This window comes from Bos indicus x Bos taurus, chromosome 6, assembly GCF_003369695.1.
Source record: "Bos indicus x Bos taurus breed Angus x Brahman F1 hybrid chromosome 6, Bos_hybrid_MaternalHap_v2.0, whole genome shotgun sequence".
NCBI lineage: Eukaryota > Metazoa > Chordata > Mammalia > Artiodactyla > Bovidae > Bos > Bos indicus x Bos taurus.
In genome coordinates, this window is record NC_040081.1 from 94,143,177 (window position 1) to 94,163,865 (window position 20,689).

The 20,689-nt window shown below is 36.7% G+C and overlaps 1 protein-coding gene across 1 annotated transcript in view; it reads right to left on the reverse strand.

The window, feature by feature from the left end:
- Window positions 1-1,167: 1,167 nt before the first annotated feature.
- The window catches only part of ANTXR2 (ANTXR cell adhesion molecule 2), a 179,153-nt gene continuing 159,631 nt past the window's right edge, over window positions 1,168-20,689 (reverse strand). The window contains exon 17 of the mRNA XM_027544859.1: window positions 1,168-4,840. Within this exon, the coding sequence (XP_027400660.1) occupies window positions 4,802-4,840 (39 nt within the window). The 3' untranslated portion in view covers window positions 1,168-4,801. The remainder of the gene's footprint in view (window positions 4,841-20,689) is intronic.

The window sequence follows — 20,689 nt, forward strand, 5'->3', positions numbered from 1 at the left end:
TCACATTCTACAAATGAAGCCAGTTATTAAAATATGATATACATAAATACTAAAACATTAAATAAGATGTATATTCATAAAAATGTCAGAGTTGGAAGGAAATTTAGGTATTTCCAGTTCATCCATTTTCACTCTGTGGTTGAGAAGCTAATCTGTTCAATTTCATCAAGCTACTTGTGGCTAGATCTAGGTCCAGAACCTCCATCATCTGATTCTTAAGCCAAGACAATTTGTAGTACATTTGGGCTCCCCCGATGGATCAGTGGTAAAGGATCCACCTGCAAAGAATGAGGATAGGAAATGTGGGTTTGATCTCTGGATCGGAAAGATTTCCTGGATGAGGAAATGGTAAACCTCCCTGGTATTCTTCCCTTGAAAAATCCAATGGACAGAGAAACCTGGAGGGCTAGAGTCAGACACGACTGAGCAACTGAGCATGCATGCACTCTGAGTCAATCTCCACCTCTCTCCATGTCTCTCTTCCTCCCCTGCTTCATGCACACACACACACTTTACCTCAATATAGTTCTTGCAAAGCAATCTGAACAAGCACATTTTAATATAAATTTGCATATTATACTCTGTACTTTCTTATCAGCATTTTCTTTTGGCAGAAGAGTCCCAAAATAAAATGCATAAAAAAAACCCAGCACAGAGCTTGCTACACTATGAGAAAGAAGTTTTTCTATCTTTTGTCAAATTGACTGAATTAGATCCTGGTAAGAGTAGAAATATCCCCAAATTGAAGTGTTCTCTGAAATAAGCCATAGAAATTCACTTGGTAAAATATTAATCTAACTCTGAGCCTAGAGTACGTGGCCGCACTCACTTAATCACCTGCAAATAGACAACATGCTCCAGTCTCACCTGCTTGTTTCTTTACTTAAACATCCAAGAGATGAATCAGAGTTATTCGATGATTCTAGGATAGGTATTTCCTTTCATATTAAAATTATGTATTTTCTCCTGTGGAATACTAACATTTTTCCAGTAGCAACAGAGAAGTGATAAACTTCCTAAAGTAATGTGATGCTGAACAAAATCTAGTAAAAGTTAACCATAAGGCTTTGTGATAGAGGAAGTTATAATATTTACAATATTTGTAAATGTTACTCATTTATATTTTACCCTCTTAAAATTGAAAAATAATATATGTAAGCAGTTCAATTGAAAAAAAACACTTTAATAACCTTCTTGGCCACAATACAGGCTGTTTTAATTTTTAAAATAATCTAATTAAATGCCTCTGAGCAGTAAACAATGGTCAGTGATATCTAGATAATAAAGTTAAGTTCACAGAGACACCCAGATCTCGTATCCAGTAAGGATTTATTAGAAAAACAAATATTGAATAATTTATTATTTTAAATGGTTAGAATATAATTCAGGAAAAATATAAGCAAGTCATTTCCTTTCTAACAATTTAAAATGTAGAACGTTCAAACCTTATATATTTTTGCCAAAATAGTAATTATCCATAGATGACAGATGCTGCTCCCCACTTAATGGAGGGTCTCAAATTTTACTCTGCATCTCATTGGGAAGGAAATTTAAAAATTTAAAATAGAATTAACTTGGGGAAAGACATCAGTGCTGTAACTCTTAGCACCAAATGTTTCTTCTTGGAGCACCAAATGCTTTAAGGAAAACATTCCAAGTATCAAAGTTTTCAGATAGATAAATATTTATGGATCAAATCCATAAAGAACAGACATTGTTATGAAATATATATAGATGCCTTCAAAACTTTCTTTCCAGGCAGAGTAGACACATAAGTTAGGAGTCATTTCCCACTTAATTGTTTTTGCAACCTTATGCAACACAAATGGATTGTGGATAAAGACTTAAACTGGCTTATTCACAGAAAATAGATCTTGACTGACATTATGTCCAGAAAATTAAACAGGAACTGTTTCTCAATATAAAACACTATTAAACTTAAAGAAATGGCTTTATTTTAACCTTTTATATTCTTAATTGAAAGGCATAGAGGTTTTCAATTTTGTCCTTTTGTGAGAAAACAACACTCCTTAAGCAAATTATTCTCAATTTGCTAGTTAGCAAAATCAGAGAAAATCATTAACCTCAATCTAGTTTGTATCTTCAAGTGCAATAAAATTCCATCTGTCTTTGAACTTTATGAACAATACGTTTTTAGTCTGTATATAGACCACTGCCTCTTCCTCTTCACTGAAAGTTCTTCATAGTGATATTAGAACCAGAAATCCATTTTCCTTACACTCTACAGAAACCTACTTTGCCACGTAAGGGCAAAGGTGTACTTACGTTGCTCAGATAAAAAATAAAAGTGTCATAGAAATGCCATATGATACTAGACGAATTCAAAGGAACTACCAAAGAAGCAGACTTAGCTTCTGCATGTACCCTTGATGCTCTTCAATACCATTTAGGGGTGTGCACTGATCAGAAGGGCTTCCCTGATAGTTCAGTGGTAAAGAATCCACCTGCCAATGCAGGAAGAATGGGTTCAATCCCTGGGTCTGAAGATCCCCTGGAGAAGAAAATGACAACCCACTCAAGTATCCTGGCCTGGGAAATCCCGTAGACAGGGGACCCTGATGGACTACAGTCCATGGGGTCCCAAGAGTTGGACATGACTTAGTGACTAAACAACAACTGATCAGAAATGAAATGCCAAATTAAGAAAACAGCATCTGCCCCAGATGCAAATGTAGAACAATGGTCTACAAGAACTCGGTGGGGATGTATGTGGTTTCCAAGTTACACTTGCACACATGGATAATTACTACCAACACTATCATTTGTGAACATAACAGACATTTTGGAACTGGATACAATTCTGTCCCTGCAACTAGCCAAGACAATTCAATATGCAACCAAACAAGGCTTGAGTGTATGTGGGCTTAAAGAAAATGGTAGCCAAAGCACAGGTAAAATTTTATTTATGAATATGGAGACACATGACTTTGGATCCAGCCAGCCAGTGACATAAATAAACTCGAGCAAAAGATTCAAGCTAGAGGATATATATGTATATCTATATATAAAAATTTGTGTGTCTGAGTAAGGCTTCTTGGAACAGTGCCACAAATCTGAACACCAACCATCAGAATCACTCCCGTCCTTTGAAATTTCCATTAAGAGCACAATGGGGGTAATTATACTGGGATGCTCCAAATCGCTGTTTCCATCTTGTGCACTCACATGCCCGCCAAACATGAAATGTTCGCCTTCTCCCTTCCAACATGATGGTTGTTGAACTTATTTTTAGTGTCATTTGATAAGCCTTTGTGCTCGCAGAGAGACATCCCACTGACCCGGCCACTGGTCATTGTCTATACCAGTTCACATCAAAGCAGGCGCGCTTTGTCAGGTTTCCAGTCGAATATCCATTTCGCATCTGAAGTACAGTATCGAAAGTGACTAGATCATTTGAGCTTTTTCTTCAGCTGCTGCCTCCTTCCTCCCCCACAGTCTTTCCGCTCACGCTAACATAATTTGGCATCGTCGACGTGACACGATGGTGGTTTTTCTAAAAAAAAAAAAATTATAATACAGACATTTTCGATGTTTCGAGGTGGTCGGCCCTCCTGATATTTTCATTTATAATTTGATGAGAGGAGGTCTTTTTGTTTTTTCTCAACTGAATCACAACCAAGGTAGAGTGCCCCTCAAAAATCCAAGAAATATGCATACAGTAATAGGTCATTCAATGTCAAAAGGCATAAAAAAGATGAGCAAAATCTTCACAGGCTGCTGCTTGCTGTTGCCTTTAATTATATTAATTAAACTTTGAAATTTTCATGCAAAGAGAGTTGCTGGCTTGTGACGCTGAAGAGCCCTTGGAGACTTGGAGGAAGAAAAAAACCCTGAGCGGAAGCTTTGTGGTTACTGCTTCCTTTAAATTAAAAGCAAAACAAACTCCTAGGTATGTTTGCAGATATTAATGCTTTATGCACTACTAAGCCCTAAACATAGCAAGAGGGGTAAATCGACCCATCACAGGGACAAGTTCTCAAATCATGAGTCCATTAAACTCCACTCAAGATCTCTGGTGAGAGGCTGTCTTCCTGTGGAATAACGCACTATTAATTTTCTTCTTTTCCCAAGCGCATAATGAAAGGAAGGTGTCTTCAAAAACTAAAGGGCAAAATCTTGCTTGCTACCAATACCTTGAGGCATCCTGTCTACACTTTGTCATGCGTGTGCACTTTTCAGTGTTAGAATGACAAGATTTTCCAGTCAGAAGCTTCCCGGAAGGCACACTGTGGTAGGGGGACTTGGAAGGCTTCCGTGATCTGACATAGCTATAAGGCAATAGACTCCATTATTTGCTGAGCCTGGTGGGAGATTTCGCACTCTGCCTTTGGCTAACAATCTTGCCATGTAAACACACAAGTGCCATGTTTCCATGTAAAACACTCCTTTCTCCATTCAGGATCCACCACGGCCAATTGTTTTTTTTTTTCCTCTCTATTTTGACATCATCCTCACACTTTTGTTTTCACTTTTTCCTCTTCTACACATTCAAGCAGACTTTCTTGTATAAACCACAGCATGTCCATTAATGTTCCTCTTTATTTTCAATGTCCTGAATCATGAGTTACCATTGAGTTTCATCAACTCCCATGTAGATGGCAGAACAAGTGTTTGAAAATGTTTGGTGCAAGCAAAGCAGAAGGCAGAGAAAACATTTCCTGACTGAGAGGAATAAAGCTGCTCTTCCAAAAACTTCTGAAATGCACTTTTTTCATTTGGTTGGAAATCGGCGTTCTGAACGTGTGCCATCTTCGTACCTCTTGGCCTTCTCGTTTTCCTTTTACTGAGATGGAACTCGAGAGAAGTTTATGCACCGGCCCTAGGAAAGAAACAAATACTCATTGAAATACTGAAATAATTATTTTTAAAACCTGAGAACACCTAGTTTTTCTACCATGATATAACAAACAATTACCCAAGGTAAGGTCAACATTAAGATGAAACATGGTCATAATTATTTCCCCCTGGGTCAAAGCATGACGGTTTATTCAGATCTTTACCATAGCAAGTTCATCTACACGATGGCATGATAGAATTAGAGTGGGAAAAAAAAACAAAACAACTATGAGAAATAGAACTTTGATATTGTTATTTAAAGAACAGTATTACTACCCTAGCAATAAAAATATCAAAGCCACAAACTCATATTTTCTATAATGAAATAAAAGTATCCCTTTATGCAAGCTGGTGTTTTTAAAGCTAATATAAAATTGGTGCTTCAAAAATGTATACATGAGGACTGTATAGAAGAGATTGAGAATAAGAAGTCAGGGAGAAAGGGAGAGATGCCATTTCTTTGTGATTCCATTTTATAATAGGCTTTCACAAGAGACTTATTAGCATTCCTGTCCACTACTCTCAACCATCTCTCACAAGTGCACACCACTGTTACATGGCCTCTACACGTAGTCACTCTATTTGCACTCCACATTTCCAAAGAGAGTCTGCCATTCTAGTTCCTTGGCACTTCAATAAAGCTTATAGAGAAACATTATTTCATACATAACTATAAATAATCCAAGAATTAGTTGAAAATAAATTTCCAGTTAGTAATAAAAGATCCCCTTCTTCCCCTCCTTGGTGTGACAGTGCTGATGTCTTGTACTGTCTAAATCATATCCAGATTCCTTAGTCCAAAGCTACCACACTGCTTTCTACTTTAGGGTTCAGATCATCATCTTATGGAGATTGTCCTATTTCTCTTAATATCTGCTCTCTAACTTCATATTTTAGACTGTCTTTTCATTTCCCTCTAAATGTTAAAAATACATTTATTTCAAGTGTACATCCTTTGTACATGGTATATTAAAAAGGAAACAAGATTTTGGTCTGTTTTCCTCTCAAAAATCACTGTACAACAAATTGGCAATTTCAGAAATCAATGAAGAAATATTAAAGCAAGGTAGTTTACATTTGCTCTTGCCTATGGTTTTTCCTGTGGTCATGTATGGATGCGAGAGTTGGACTGTGAAGAAGACTGAGCACCGAAGAATTGATGCTTTTGAACCGTGGTGTTGGAGAAGACTCTTGAGAGTCCCTTGGACTGCAAGGAGATCCAACCAGTCCATTCTAAAGGAGATCAGTCCTGGGTGTTCTTTGGAAAGAATGATGCTAAAGCTGAAACTCCAGTACTTTGGCTACCTCATGCGAAGAGTTGACTCATTGGAAAAGACTCTGATGCTGGGGGGTTTGGGGGCAGGAGAAAAAGGGGACAACAGAGGATGAGATGGCTGGATGGCATCACCAACTCGATGGATGTGCGTTTGAGTGAACTCCAGGAGATGGTGATAGACAGGGAGGCCTGGCGTGCTGCGATTCACGGGGTTGCAAAGAATCAGACATGACTGAGCGACTGAACTGAACTGAACTGAAGAGGCAAATATTCATCAAATTACCTGCCTTCTAAATAATTTTGGAAGTAACGTTATTACTACAATTGTCAATTTTATTCCTTACTTTGTGCCTAATGTCTACAGATAATATCTGTGCAAAAGGAAGTGGGAGAAAATCATGGAGAAGACTACTTTAGAATGAGATCAAAATTCCTTGATAATGAAATGATCACAGGTCATGTACTTAGACTGTATTTATTTTTTTTCTAGAACCTTCAAACAAGATTTTCAGAATGAATATTAAGGGAAAAGATGCTTTTCTCCAGATTAGCTACATTTGTCATCAAGTGCCAAGAAAAACATTTTTAAATGTTATTTTCATGATATATCCCTTTTGAAAAAAATTTTTCCAGGGGGGTAGGAAGAAAAATGACATAATTAATAAATATTTGGGCAAAGCAGTAAATCAGTCCTTCTGAGCCATGACAGTATAAATAGTATAAATACATACAATGAGAAATAGATTTTAACCGTGCATATTAAAACAATGATGTATATTAAAAATATTACTTTCTGGCAGTTTTCCAAAACCAAACAAAAGGAAATATATGAGGAATGGCATTCAGAGAGCAAAGATACAAGTTAATGACATCTTTTCTTGTGTATTTATTGGACACAAAATGTAAAAGTTTTCTATTTCTATATCATTTTGAAAAAGAAGTTATCCTGAATTTCTACTTTTATTTGCATTTCATCACTGCTGCTAAGTCACTTCAGTTGTGTCCGACTCTGCGAGACCCCATAGACGGCAGCCCACCAGGCTCCCCCATCCCTGGGATTCTCCAGGCAAGAACACTGGAGTGGGTTGCCATTTCCTTCTCCAATGCATGAAAGTGAAAAGTGAAAGTGAAGTCGCTCAGTCGTGTCTGACCCTCAGCGACCCCATGGACTGCAGCCTTCCAGGCTCCTCCGTCCATGGGATTTTCCAGGCAAGAGTATTGGAGTGGAGTGCCATTGCCTTCTCCAATTCCTAGATTTAAGTGTAAAGTTCTTTCTCTGACCATTTCTATTCTACAAATCAGATTAACCTTAGTGATGCTGACTCATTTATTTTAAGCAATTGAAGGGTTTAAACAGAGAAATTCACAGTACACTTGAATTTTCAAAATCATGTTATCATCTAAACTATTCCAGACTAAATTATTTTCTATTTCATTTGGTGTGGTTTAATTAAAGACCTAGAAACTAAAATGAAGAAAGCCATATTGATTTTCACCCTGAGGTCCTTACTCCAACTCTTCCCAACCTTGGGATTAAGTACTGATCATCAGTCTATTGATTTAAGTACCTCAAAACTCTGCTGAATACCATATATACCCTGGATTTTAGCACACACATTGATAAAAACAACCAAATACCTCCTCTACTTCTAATCATGGACTCAGTGTTTTTCACTTTTATCAAGATCTGATCACGTTTTAATTTATAGGAATTGAGAAGTTGGTAACTTAAAGGAGTTTTGTTCAGAAGTTACTTCCTCTGTTTAAGCCTTCCTCAGCTCACCCAGTCATGTGGCTCTTTCCCTGAAATTCCATCTCTATAATGGCCAAACCACATTGCACCATAATTGCTTGCTCCAAGACCAAAAGAAAAGATAGTGCTCAAATCCTAGTGCTCCAAAGCTTGAATATGTATCCCAGTTCTGTTATTTATTAACTGTGGGATCATGAACAACTTATGATTTCTTCATCAATAAAATGGGGATTAAAAATTGAATGTTTATATTATTAAGTCTGTTAATATATATCTATAAAGCACTTAGAATAGTACCTGGCATATAGTAAACTCTCATTTAAAAAACAGTCACTATCCATCTCCTGTCTATGATGTTATTGCACAATGTCTAACACAGAACAGACATGTAATAAATACTTGCTTAGAAACAACTGGACAAATGGATGGTGTATTAAAAAAAGAATACCTCTACTTGGGGATGAGAAGACCTTGAAAATGGGAAGACAGAAAAAGTACGAATTTGAGAGAGAAAAAAAAATGGACTACAAAGGAGAAAAATACAACAGTGTAAAGGAGAGAAGATAATATGGAAAAACATAGAATACAGTAGTTCTAAAAAGAAAAGACCGATAAAGAATAATCAAGAAAAAAAGAAACTATTGGCCAAAGGAAATTTTTATTTAGTATTCCATCAGTTATCTTACTCCCAGGGGATTATTTCATGCTAGCTACTACCATTCACTTACCAGAATGTTCTAAAATCAAGGCAACATACCCTGGTTGCAAGTGGCTGTAATTAAGAGTCTGTGGGCCTTCAAATACTACTCAATACTAAGATTACAAAACCTGTCAATATCATGCTAATTACATTTAAGGTCAAGAACATTTGGGCTGCCATTGATATCATGGCAAAGCAAGCACTCTAGGCCAGAACACTGCAGAGCAATTTTTGTTCACAGGAAATGGGATATGACAGGGCTTATAGGTCTGCTATATCCTCATGCTTACAATGCCTATACAATAAAGATTTGTTACCAAGGTAACAAGGAAAGCAGTATAAAATAGCTTGAGCAAATGACTCATCACTGAATGGTTTGGAATGGAAAATACTAGTAGTAAACAGCGATTCTTTTCCTGAGACTATTTCACTTAGCGTGCATGTGCGTGTTCAGTCTCTCAGTCGTGCGCGACTGTTTGCGACTCTATAGACTGTAGCCTGGCAGGCTCCTCTGTTTGTGGAATTTTCCAGGCAAGAATACTGGAGTGGGTTGCCACTTCCACCTCCAGGGATCTTCCTGACCCAAGGATTGAACATGCATCTTCTGCATTGTGGGCAGATTCTTTACTGCTAAGCCACCAGGGAAGCCCCCCTATTTCACTGTAATTATAAACCATCAAGCTCTGAAAAATTTTTTAAAAGTTAGTTGAACTAATCTAAATATACAGAAATATACATAGATACATACTTTTAATACTTTATTCTCTAAATAGAGGTTAATACTAGTACCAGGGAAAGGACTATAGACTCTCTAAAATAAACCACTAAAATTGTAATATGCTAAAACAAATGAACACAAGGTTTCTGCTAGCAAGAGTTAAAACAGATGTGGCTTCCTGAGGCGGCTCAATGATAAAGAATCTGCCTGCCAATGCAAGAGACGCAAGAGATGCGAGTTTAATCCCTGGGTCAGGAAGATCCTCTGGAGTAGGAAATGGCAATCCACTCCAGTATTCTTGCCTGGAAAATTTCACGGACAGAGGAGCTACAATCCACGGGGCTGCAGAGTTGGACACAAATGAGCATGCTATATTATATTTATGCTATATTTTACAACATAATAAAAGAAGCTTGAATTCAGGTGATACAGTATTTAGAGAATAATATATAATAACATGTAATATTGTATTATGCATGCATGCTAAGTTGCTTCAGCTGTGCCTGACTTTGAGACTCTATGGACCCCACCAGGCTCCTCTCCAGACAAGAATATTGGAGTGGGTTGCCATGCCCTGTCCTTCTCCAGGGGATCGTCCTGACCCAGGGATTGAACCTGGGTCTCTTGCATTGTAGGCAGAAAAAAAAAAACACATTAATTTTCTCTATATTTCCAAATTTTTATTGAATATTTAAAAAATAATTTTCCTGACTTAAAATCATGCTCTAATCATGCATCTAAATAATGGGTGAAATCAAAGTATACTGTTGTTGTGATGATTTAGGTAACACCATATTATTTATTCAATTAGTCAATCACTACAACCAATCTGAATGTTGTACCATGCTTTTTAAATCACTAGTTCATAAGTTTCAACAGTAACAACATATAGTCAATATGAAACTGAATTAAAATAGTATCCTTAGGACTACATTTGTTTAAAAATGAACTATGAATATATTCTATTCTTTTGCCTTGGGAGTACAGAATTCTTTGGATGCAATGAAATAATTGTTAAATTTATTCATTTTGCATAAATTAGGAGCAAAACTACTTAAACATTTAAAAAAATTAAGGTTAGGTAGAACAAACAGAATAACTACTGACTTTAGATTATAGCCAAATACATTTAAAGTACATTAATTTCAAAACTATGATAATTCAGATAATTACTGGCCAGGTTATAATTTACCTTCTTAATATGCTAAACAATCAATGAGGCAAATAAACTATAAACAATATTGTTATTTGCATATTTACCAACTTAAAATAAGTTGTAGTATATTAGAAAGGCATTTATATATTAATAATTGAAACCATGGTATTATGATCTGGGAATGACATTTTATTTACCTAATAAAAATTATGGCTTAAAAGGAATAAAACTGCCTCACTTTGAACGTAAAACTGTTTTATGCAACTTTATATTGAGCACATTACCTAATTAGTGAGCTTCTGTGGCAAGAGAACTCACGCATTGCTAGTGAAAGCATAAATTGGCAAAAATTATATAGTAAGCCACATGTGTAATAAGTCTTTAAAAGCTTATATTCCTTGACTCAGTAATTTCATGTTGGGAATTCAGCCCAGTAAAGTATCTAGGCAAAGATTTCAAAATGTTTACCATTGCGTTTTTATAATATGAAAAATATAACAGTTAATTTATATTTCTATCAGAGGAAAATTAAATTATGACTCATCTATCATATATGTAGCCATTAAAATAGAAAAATTTAAAATATTTAAAGATGTAGGGAAATAATAAGTGAAAAAATTCCAATTTGCATATATATATATTTATTATTGGGCTTCCCTTGTAGCTCAGTCGGTAAAAATCTGCCTGCAGTGCAGGAGACCTGGGTTTGATCCCTGGGTTGGGAAGATCCCCTGGAGAAGGAAATGGCAACCCACTCCAGTATCCTTGTCTGGAAAATCTCATGGACAGAGGAGCTCGGTGGGCTGCAGTCCATGGGGTTGCAAAGAGTCGGGCATGACTGAGTGACTAACACTTACTTACTATATTTATTATTATGCAATGAGTATGTCTGGCGGGCTTCCCTAGTGGTTCAGATGGTAAAGAATCTGCCTGCAGTGCAGGAGACCCAGGTCAGGAAGATCCCCTGGAGAAGGGAACAGCTAACCAACTCCAGTATTCTTGCCTGGAGAATTCCATGGACAGAAGAGTCTGGAGGGCTCATATAGTCCATAGGGCCACAAAGAGTCAGACACAACTGAGCAACTAACAGTGTATGTCTAAAGAGCAAAAGACAAGACTAACAGACTATACCAAACATACTATGAGGAGTGGAACTGTATGATTTCTTACATTCTATTTTATATCTTTTCTGTATATTTATACATTTGATAGTTAAAAAAAACAGTTTTCAAAGAGTAAATTCAATCAGCAAAAATGTGATCCTTTCTAACGATCTATATTTATGTTTCTAAAAATCAGCCCAGGAACCCACTGACTGCTCTCAGGAATCACCATCATCTACTATCTATGCCAAAGTTCTTTAGCATTCATGTTCCCATAGGTCACCTCATTTACTTGCCTGAAGGTTGTCTTTTACAGTCAATACCCTGATGAACTCATGTGAGTGCAGTTCTACTCAAGAGGGACTGAGTATGGCAGAAGATGATGATTAATAAATTTTATAGTCCACAGTCAGTATTTTCATTTTTATGGTATATAATACTAAGAGTTTCCATAAAAGGCCTGTTCAAGCATTTGTCCAGGTCACAATCAGCAATCTAACTTCTTGAAATGTCTGTATGTATGTGCGTGTTCACACTCATGAGTGTGTACATGTGCACATATAGCCTACGTCAAACCCTATGCATACGGGAGTTGATCACCTTTAAATGAAAATATAAGATAAAACTTTCATACAACATCAAACTTTCCAATAACATGCATAGTATCCAGGGTATATGTAGGCATGTGTGCTCTGTCATGCAGTTGTGTCCAACTCTTTTGTGACCCCGGGGACTGTAGCTTGCCAGGCTCCTCTGTCTATGGGATTATCCAGGCAAGAACACTGGAGTGGGTTGCCATCTCCTCCTCCAGGGGATCTTCCTGACCCAGGGATCAAATCTATGTCTCCTGTGGTTCCTGCACTGGCAGGCAGATTCTTTATCACTGAGGCACAAAGAAGCAGGGTGTGTGTGTGTGTGTGTGTGTATGTGTGTGTGTGTATCCACTCAGTCAATAACACAGAATATGTATACTTCAGGGACTCATCAATAATAATTTTGGAATCATTCCTCCCCAGATCTGTGGGCAAAACTATCTTTCAAAGTGAGGTTCTAAGTGAAATGCTAGCCACTGATTTCTCTAGGTCAGTCTGGTTTCTCATACTGTAGTCTATGATGTCCCATGGGTTCTAAAAGAGTCACTACCGCTGGAATAGTGCACAAGAATGGAGGAAACAGACACATACAAGCTCTCCTAATTCAAATCAAGAAGCTGTACTCTTATCTATGCTTTAAAATTACAATTCATATGAGATTTTGTTTTTGCTTAAACTAAAATTATAGTTTGATAACTATTATTCAAGCTATTCGTACCTATGTAAAACCAGATCACCAGTAAACTATCAATATATATGGACTTGGCGTCTTTACTTCTCTTTAGAAATACAATGCCTTCCTAAATATATTTATGACAACATTAAAGCATTATCCCTTCAACATTTGGTCATATCAAGACCCCATATAAACTTTGATCATATATAGAGAATTTCGCATTTTGGAAAATTGCTATTGAGGATGATGATATTAAGGGGTCAATTTTTGGAGTTCAGAGCTAGGTAGGAAAAAGCCTGTCATTTCTGGTAAGCTCATGCGTTTCCCTTGTATTATGTAATGCCAACTGTATAACTCAGCCTTTCTCTTTGCGCCTTGACTTCCAAAAGCTCAGACTTACATCATGTTCTAAGGCACTGCTATTCTTAGTGTACATTTTCTGGTATAGCTAACACTTTGGCCCATGATTATTTCTCTATTTTTATCCTTAAGTTTTTTAACACATTTTCCTCAATATTTCTTTACAAGTGGATTAGGTATAAGTAATTGTAAACTAATATATTTCTCTCTTAATTCTCAACTTTCTTAATTATGCAGACTCCACACTCCTCTAAACCTTTAAAACCCTCCAACAAATGTATTACACCCCAACCTCTATCTTACACAAAAGATCAAATCTTGTCTAATTCCCTTCTTTGTTGCCTTTTCTTATTCTGGTATGACTTATTGAAGTACCATGGAGATGGCTGATGTCAATTTAATCTTAACTAATATGAATTTGAAGCTTAAACATGCAAACATGTTGAAACTATACTATTCCATAAAATTCCAAAAATTCTTCTACAAAAATAAATCTCCTAGGTCTAAAGACTAAACGCTTAACTTCCTTTTCTTTGATTGCTAGAAAAAATAAGCACAATATGATGCTTTATAAACTTTAAACGTACTTATATGCCAATTCATCTCTTAGAGCTCAGGTCTGTGCAGAGGCTTTACTCTGTTACTCAGTTTCCCTCAGTATAAGAAGGAACAGAATGTACCACGGATATATTACAAACCAGCATATCCCTTAACTCCATTTAGGTGATTTTCAGGAAACACCAAGTATCTATTAGAGTAAGAAGTTCATTGACATTTCATCGTTGGCAATACCTTCTCTTAGGTCACATAATAAGTAGGAGTAGAAAGTTGAGACTCAAAATAAAAATGTCCAGTGCCATTACTGTTCTTCAGCTAATGAAACCAGGAGATTAAAATTAGATAACAGTAGGAACCAATATATTTACTGTTGGTTACTCCAGTACTCTTGCCTGGAAAATCCCCTGGATGGAGGAGCCTGGAAGGCTGCAGTCCATGGGGTCGCTGAGGGTCAGACACGACTGAGCGACTTCACTTTCACTTTTCACTTTCATGCATTGGAGAAGGAAATGGCAACCCACTCCAGTGTTCTTGCCTGGAGAATCCCAGGGACGGGGGAGCCTGGTGGGCTGCCGTCTATGGGGTCGCACAGAGTCGGACACGACTGAAGTGACTTAGCAGCAAGTACATAGACCCCAACTCTGTTGCAATATTTGAAAATTGATTTTGCCAATCGATTGTTACTGTGACCAGAGTAGCATTAAGCAGAGCAAGTGCCACATTTCCCATCTCTTGAGCATTAAAATTCTGCTGGCATTAACACCTGCAAGCTCCTTTACTAGCTATCTGCACAGGATATATTTCACTGTTATAACCGTTATAGTATTATGCTCACCTCATAAATATCCATTGACAAGCTGAAGCATACAACTGCACTTTAGTTTAGACTTTTCAAACACAGATAGCTGATTTATTTATATCTGCACTTCAAAAAAGACTTTACTAAACCTTCATGCTTTGTGCAACAGTGAACAGTGACTCAAATTTAAAATTGTGTACAAAGCAGAGATACACAAGGAAACAGACCCAAGACAACTGAAGAGGTCTAGGAAATCACAAAGGTCAGGAAAGAATGTGGGCTTGAGAACACAATAGGCTCTTTGAGTGAAAATTTCCTGTAGCAACAGGAGGTACAGAGTAAGGAAAGGGCACCTAGTATTCTCTCTCTGTCTAAATGTCAGAACTTCCTGAGAGCTTTATTTCATTTTTTTAGTAAAAGGGCAAGTTAGTGAAGCTTACATATCTTTTTTTTTTTAATTTTATTTTATTTTTAAACTTTACATAATTGTATTAGTTTTGCCAAATATCAAAATGAATCCACCACAGGTATACATGTGTTCCCCATCCTGAACCCTCTTCCCTCCTCCCTCCCCATACCATCCCTCTGGGTCGTCCCAGTGCACCAGCCCCAAGCATCCAGTATCGTGCATCGAACCTGGACTGGCATCTCGTTTCATACATGATATTTTACATGTTTCAATGCCATTCTCCCAAATCTTCCCACCCTCTCCCTCTCCCATAGAGTCAATAAGACTGTTCTATACATCAGTGTCTCTTTTGCTGTCTCGTACACAGGGTTATTGTTACCATCTTTCTAAATTCTAATACTAATAGTATAATAAGACTACATTCAACTATCAGGTATATATACACACTATATATGTATATAAAAACATATACATCTATACGCTATAGACACACATAATGAGAAAAATATATATACACATAGTTAAGTGTTAGTTGCTCAGTTGTGTCTGACTCTTTGCAACCCCATGAGTGTAGCCTGTCAGGCTCCTCTGTCCAAGGGATTCATTCTCCAGGCAAGAATACTGGTGGGGGTTGCCATTTCCTTCTCCAGTATATACATAAATGTATATGTATAAAATGTATACATAATTATACATGTAAATATAGTATTTATATATTATGATATATACTATATATGTAAGAATCTGTGTTATCCTCTTTAAAATCTGTGTTATCCTGCTTTAAAAAAAACTGAAATATACTGAGCCAAAATATAAGTTCCAAATACTTTTGTTCTAACAGAAGCCCAACCTATACCATATGTTCCATTTATAGTGGAGACAACACACTATATAGAGATTCAGTTAACGTCATGAAGGGAAGTATTGAGTTTGCCTGATGAATTCACCTTTCAATTTTTTTCTCTTTATTCTGTTATGGCACCTGCAAACTTTTAGTGACTCTACATGTACTGGTAACATTTACTTTTGCAAATACCTATGTATCTTTATTTTTCTGAGATTCAGGCATATAGCTGGCAGTTAATGAAACAACTAATTCATACCTCATAATAGTAAGACACGAAGCTAACATAGCCTTCACTAAATGCAAGGCAGAACCCTACCAAAAGCTGGGGACATAGCAGGAAACCTGAGAGAGATCCCTACAGAGTACATAACATTTTCCTTGAAAGCAAAGGAATCAAGTGAAAGCTAGGGAGAAAAACAGGAGGGGAGTGAAATAATTACCTTTTCAAAGACACACAGGGCTTTCCCTAAGAAAAAGGAAGCAGCCCTTGAAGGTTTGGGGAATGGGAAAAGGAAGGGGAAAAACAGCCCTGAGGGACTCAGGACATTCTTGATCTACATGGCAATAACCTGTTGAAACCTGGAAGAGGAGAACTGAGAAAGATCCCTCCAGGATTCATGGGGCCTTCTGACAGTGCAGGGAATATGGCCAATCAAAGGATGTAGAGCAAGGAATCAATATGGAAATGGGTCTTTCAGTACAGAAAGTGATAATTGGTGGGGATAGGAGAGGTGTGGTCCTGGACGCTGGAGAGCAAAGAGAACTCCCCAAAAACTAGGAAGCTCACAGGTAGGTGGTAAAGGAGAGAGACAGAGATAGATATGAGATGGAGCTGGGGTGGGGTGGAAGGAGAGATCTACTAAAGGAAAATCCTTGAACCTGCCCTCAAATGTCTGGAAGCCAGTAGTACACTAAATCTAAGATGGCAACAAACTGAGACCAGCTCAACCTTAAATCAGCAACATGACAGAGGAACTGTATACACATTTCCAGAGGTAAATATTATCTAGGTTTTTTTTTTATTTTTTAATGACAGTGTCCAGCATAAAATCACAAATTATGGTATTCACAAGGAAGTAGGAGAATATGATCTGAAAATACAGGTCATATTTCCTGCAACAGAAAATACAGTTAATACAGGCAAATCTATGCTTAAGACACAAGGACTTTAAAATATGTACGATAAAATATTAATAAAATTTCTAGTGAGAAAGATGGATAGCATGCATAAAAATATGGTGAAATTCAGAATAAATATGCAAACTCTCAATGAGAGCAAAATGGAAAAACTAGAAATAACAAAGTAGTAGCAGATATAAAGAATGTTTTTGATTCATGTAAAAGTAGGCTAAAATAACAAGAAAAATGCATTGAACTTGAAGGTAAGAGAATATAAATTGTGCAAATTGAAAAAAAAGAGAAAAAAATAACTAAAGATAATCTGAGACCATTGGGACAATATCTAATGGTCTGTCACATGAGTAATTGGTGTCTCAGAAGAGAGGAGAAGAAATGGGGCAGAAAAATTTGAAACAAAAATAATGGCTAAGAATTTCCTAGACTTGATGAAAGGCATGAACCTACATATCAAAGAAACTTAGTGATCTTCAAGCCGGATAAATACATGGGAAACTTTACCAGAGAATATATAATGAAACTTACAAAAATCAAAGAATATCATAAGCGTATACCTCTCTGCCCCTCATCACTCCAGCCAAATATAGTCTATATAGAGAAAACATTTGTAAGCCCAACAACTAACATTTTATCAGAAACAATGGAAAATATAAGACAGCAGAATTCTCTCAAATGCTAAATGGGGAGGAAAAAAGTCAACCTCAGGAAGGTAAGCAAAATAAAGACATTTTAAGACAAGCAAAACCTGACATAATTTATCTACAACAGACTGCAAAAACCACAAGTGTTAAATGAAATTTCTTGAAACTGAAAGAAAAGACACTAGATGGAAGCCTGGATGTGCAGGAAGAAACAGAGAAAAACAGGAGTACATATGTGCATAAGTGTAAAATATAAATATATAAAAAATAAAAATTTTGTGACACTATTGATTACTTACAGCAAAAATAATAAGAACATATTATTGAATTCATAACATCTGTAAAAGTACAATATATGCTAATAAGAACATATAGAAATAGAAGTTAATAAATGAAAGTTAGGCCATGGTAATGTTTATATATGACTTTAAATTTGTATACAATTATTAGATTATAGATTAAGAAAAGTTGTCTCTAGAGCAACCACTGAAAAATAGCACAGAGGTATACCTTAATATTTTACATAAAATACTATATTAATCCAAAAGAGGTCAGAAAAAGAGAAACAGAGGAATAAAGAATGGATAGGACAAATACAAATAAAATGCAGTAGATGCAAGAACTGAAAATAAATGGAAACCAATGAACTGGATACATAATCACACTTACAAAACAACTATCTCAGGTGACTTAACACAGTATTTTCTTTGTGTATCTACTACAGAAAATAATTTAAGAATAAACAGACCAACAAAAAATGTTTTATTTCATTCATCAGTCTTAATTTTGCTAATGCTACTTTATTATTAATTTGTAGTTAATGTATATTATAGCACAGGGCAGATAAGTATTTAAATATTGGTAAGGCCAAGGTTTTTAATGTAAGAGAAAAGAGGTACAAGTATGAATTCACAAATACTTAGTAAGAGCCTTTAATTCCATAAACTCATGATTTTCTCAAAACTATTGATTTTCTAGTTCTACCTGCTGAAAACGCTTAGAAGCAATGAATACGCAAAACAACTAACACCCCCATATACAAACGTGCTTTATCTAAATAATATTATTTATTAAAAACATCTAAATCATCTTGGAATTGAATGATTTATTACAGTTTTGAAACAAAAATATAAAAGATGAGTATGGGACATATTTTGACAAAACTAAAGAAAATTTATCAAAGACTAATGTAGGCCTTATTGCCAAATTCAGACTTAAATTGAAGAAAGTTGGGAAAACCACTAGACCATTCAGGTATGACCTAAATCAAATCCCTTATGATTATACAGTGGAAGTGAGAAATAGATTTAAGGGCCTAGATCTGATAGATAGAGTGCCTGATGAGCTATGGAATGAGGTTTGTGACATTGTACAGGAGACAGGGATCAAGACCATCCCCATGGAAAAGAAATGCAAAAAAGCAAAACGGCTGTCTGGGGAGGCCTTATAAATAGCTGTGAAAAGAAGAGAAGCGAAAAGCAAAGGAGAAAAGGAAAGATATAAACATCTGAATGCAGAGTTTCAAAGAATAGCAAGAAGAGATAAGAAAGCCTTCTTGAGCGATCAACGCAAAGAAATAGAGGAAAACAACAGAACGGGAAAGACTAGCGATCTCTTCAAGAAAATCAGAGATACCAAAGGAACATTTCATGCAAAGCTGGGCTCGATAAAGGACAGAAATCGTATGGACCTAACAGAAGCAGAAGATATTAAGAAGAGATGGCAAGAATACACAGAACAACTGTACAAAAAAGATCTTCACGACCCAGATAATCACAATGGTGTGATCACTCACCTAGAGCCAGACATCCTGGAATGTGAAGTCAAGTGGGCCTTGGAAAGCATCACTGAACAAAGCTAGTGGAGGTGATAGAATTCCAGTTGAGCTATTCCAAATCCTGAAAGATGATGCTGTGAAAGTGCTGCACTCAATATGCCAGCAAATTTGGAAAACTCAGCAGTGGCCACAGGACTGGAAAAGGTCAGTTTTCATTCCAATCCCAAAGAAAGGCAATGCCAAAGAATGCTCAAACTACCGCACAATTGCACTCATCTCACACGCTAGTAAAGTAATGCTCAAAATTCTCCAAGCCAGGCTTTAGCAATATGTGAATGGCAAACTTCCTGATGTTCAAGCTGGTTTTAGAAAAGGCAGAGGAACGAGAGGTCAAATTGCCAACATCCGCTGGATCATGGAAAAAGCAAGAGAGTTCCAGAAAAACATCTATTTCTGCTTTATTGACTATGCCAAAGCCTTTGACTGTGTGGATCACAACAAATTGTGGAAAATTCTGAAAGAGATGGGAATACCAGACCACCTGATCTGCCTCTTGAGAAATTCGTATGCAGGTCAGGAAGCAACAGTTAGAACTGGACATGGAACAACAGACTGATTCCAAATAGGAAAAGGAGTACATCAAGGCTGTATATTGTCACCCTGCTTATTTAACTTCTATGCAGAGTACATCATGAGAAATGCTGGACTGGAAGAAACACAAGCTGGAATCAAGATTGCCGGGAGAAATATCAATAAACTCAGATATGCAGATGACACCACCCTTATGGTAAAAAGTGAAGAGGAACTAAAAACCCTCTTGATGAAGGTGAAAGTGGAGAGTGAAAAAGTTGGCTTAAAGCTCAACATTCAGAAAACGAAGATCATGGCATCCGATCCCATCACTTCATAGGAAATAGATGGGGAAACAGTGGAAACAGTGTCAGACTTTTTTTTTCTGGGTTCCAAAATCACTGCAGATGGTGACTGCAGCCATGAAATTAAAGGACGCTTACTCCTTGGAAGGAAAGTTATGACCAACCTAGATAGCATATTCAAAAGCAGAGACATTACTTTGCCAACAAAGGTCTGTCTAGTTAAGGCTATGGTTTTTCCTGTGGTCATGTATGGATGTGAGAGTTGAACTGTGAAGAAGGCTGAGTGCCGAAGAATTGATGCTTTTGAACTGTGGTGTTGGAGAAGACTCTTGAGAGTCCCTTGGACTGCAAGGAGATCCAACCAGTCAATTCTAAAGGAGATCAGCCCTGGGATTTCTCTGGAAGGAATGATGCTAAAGCTGAAACTCCAGTACTTTGGCCACCTCATGCGAAG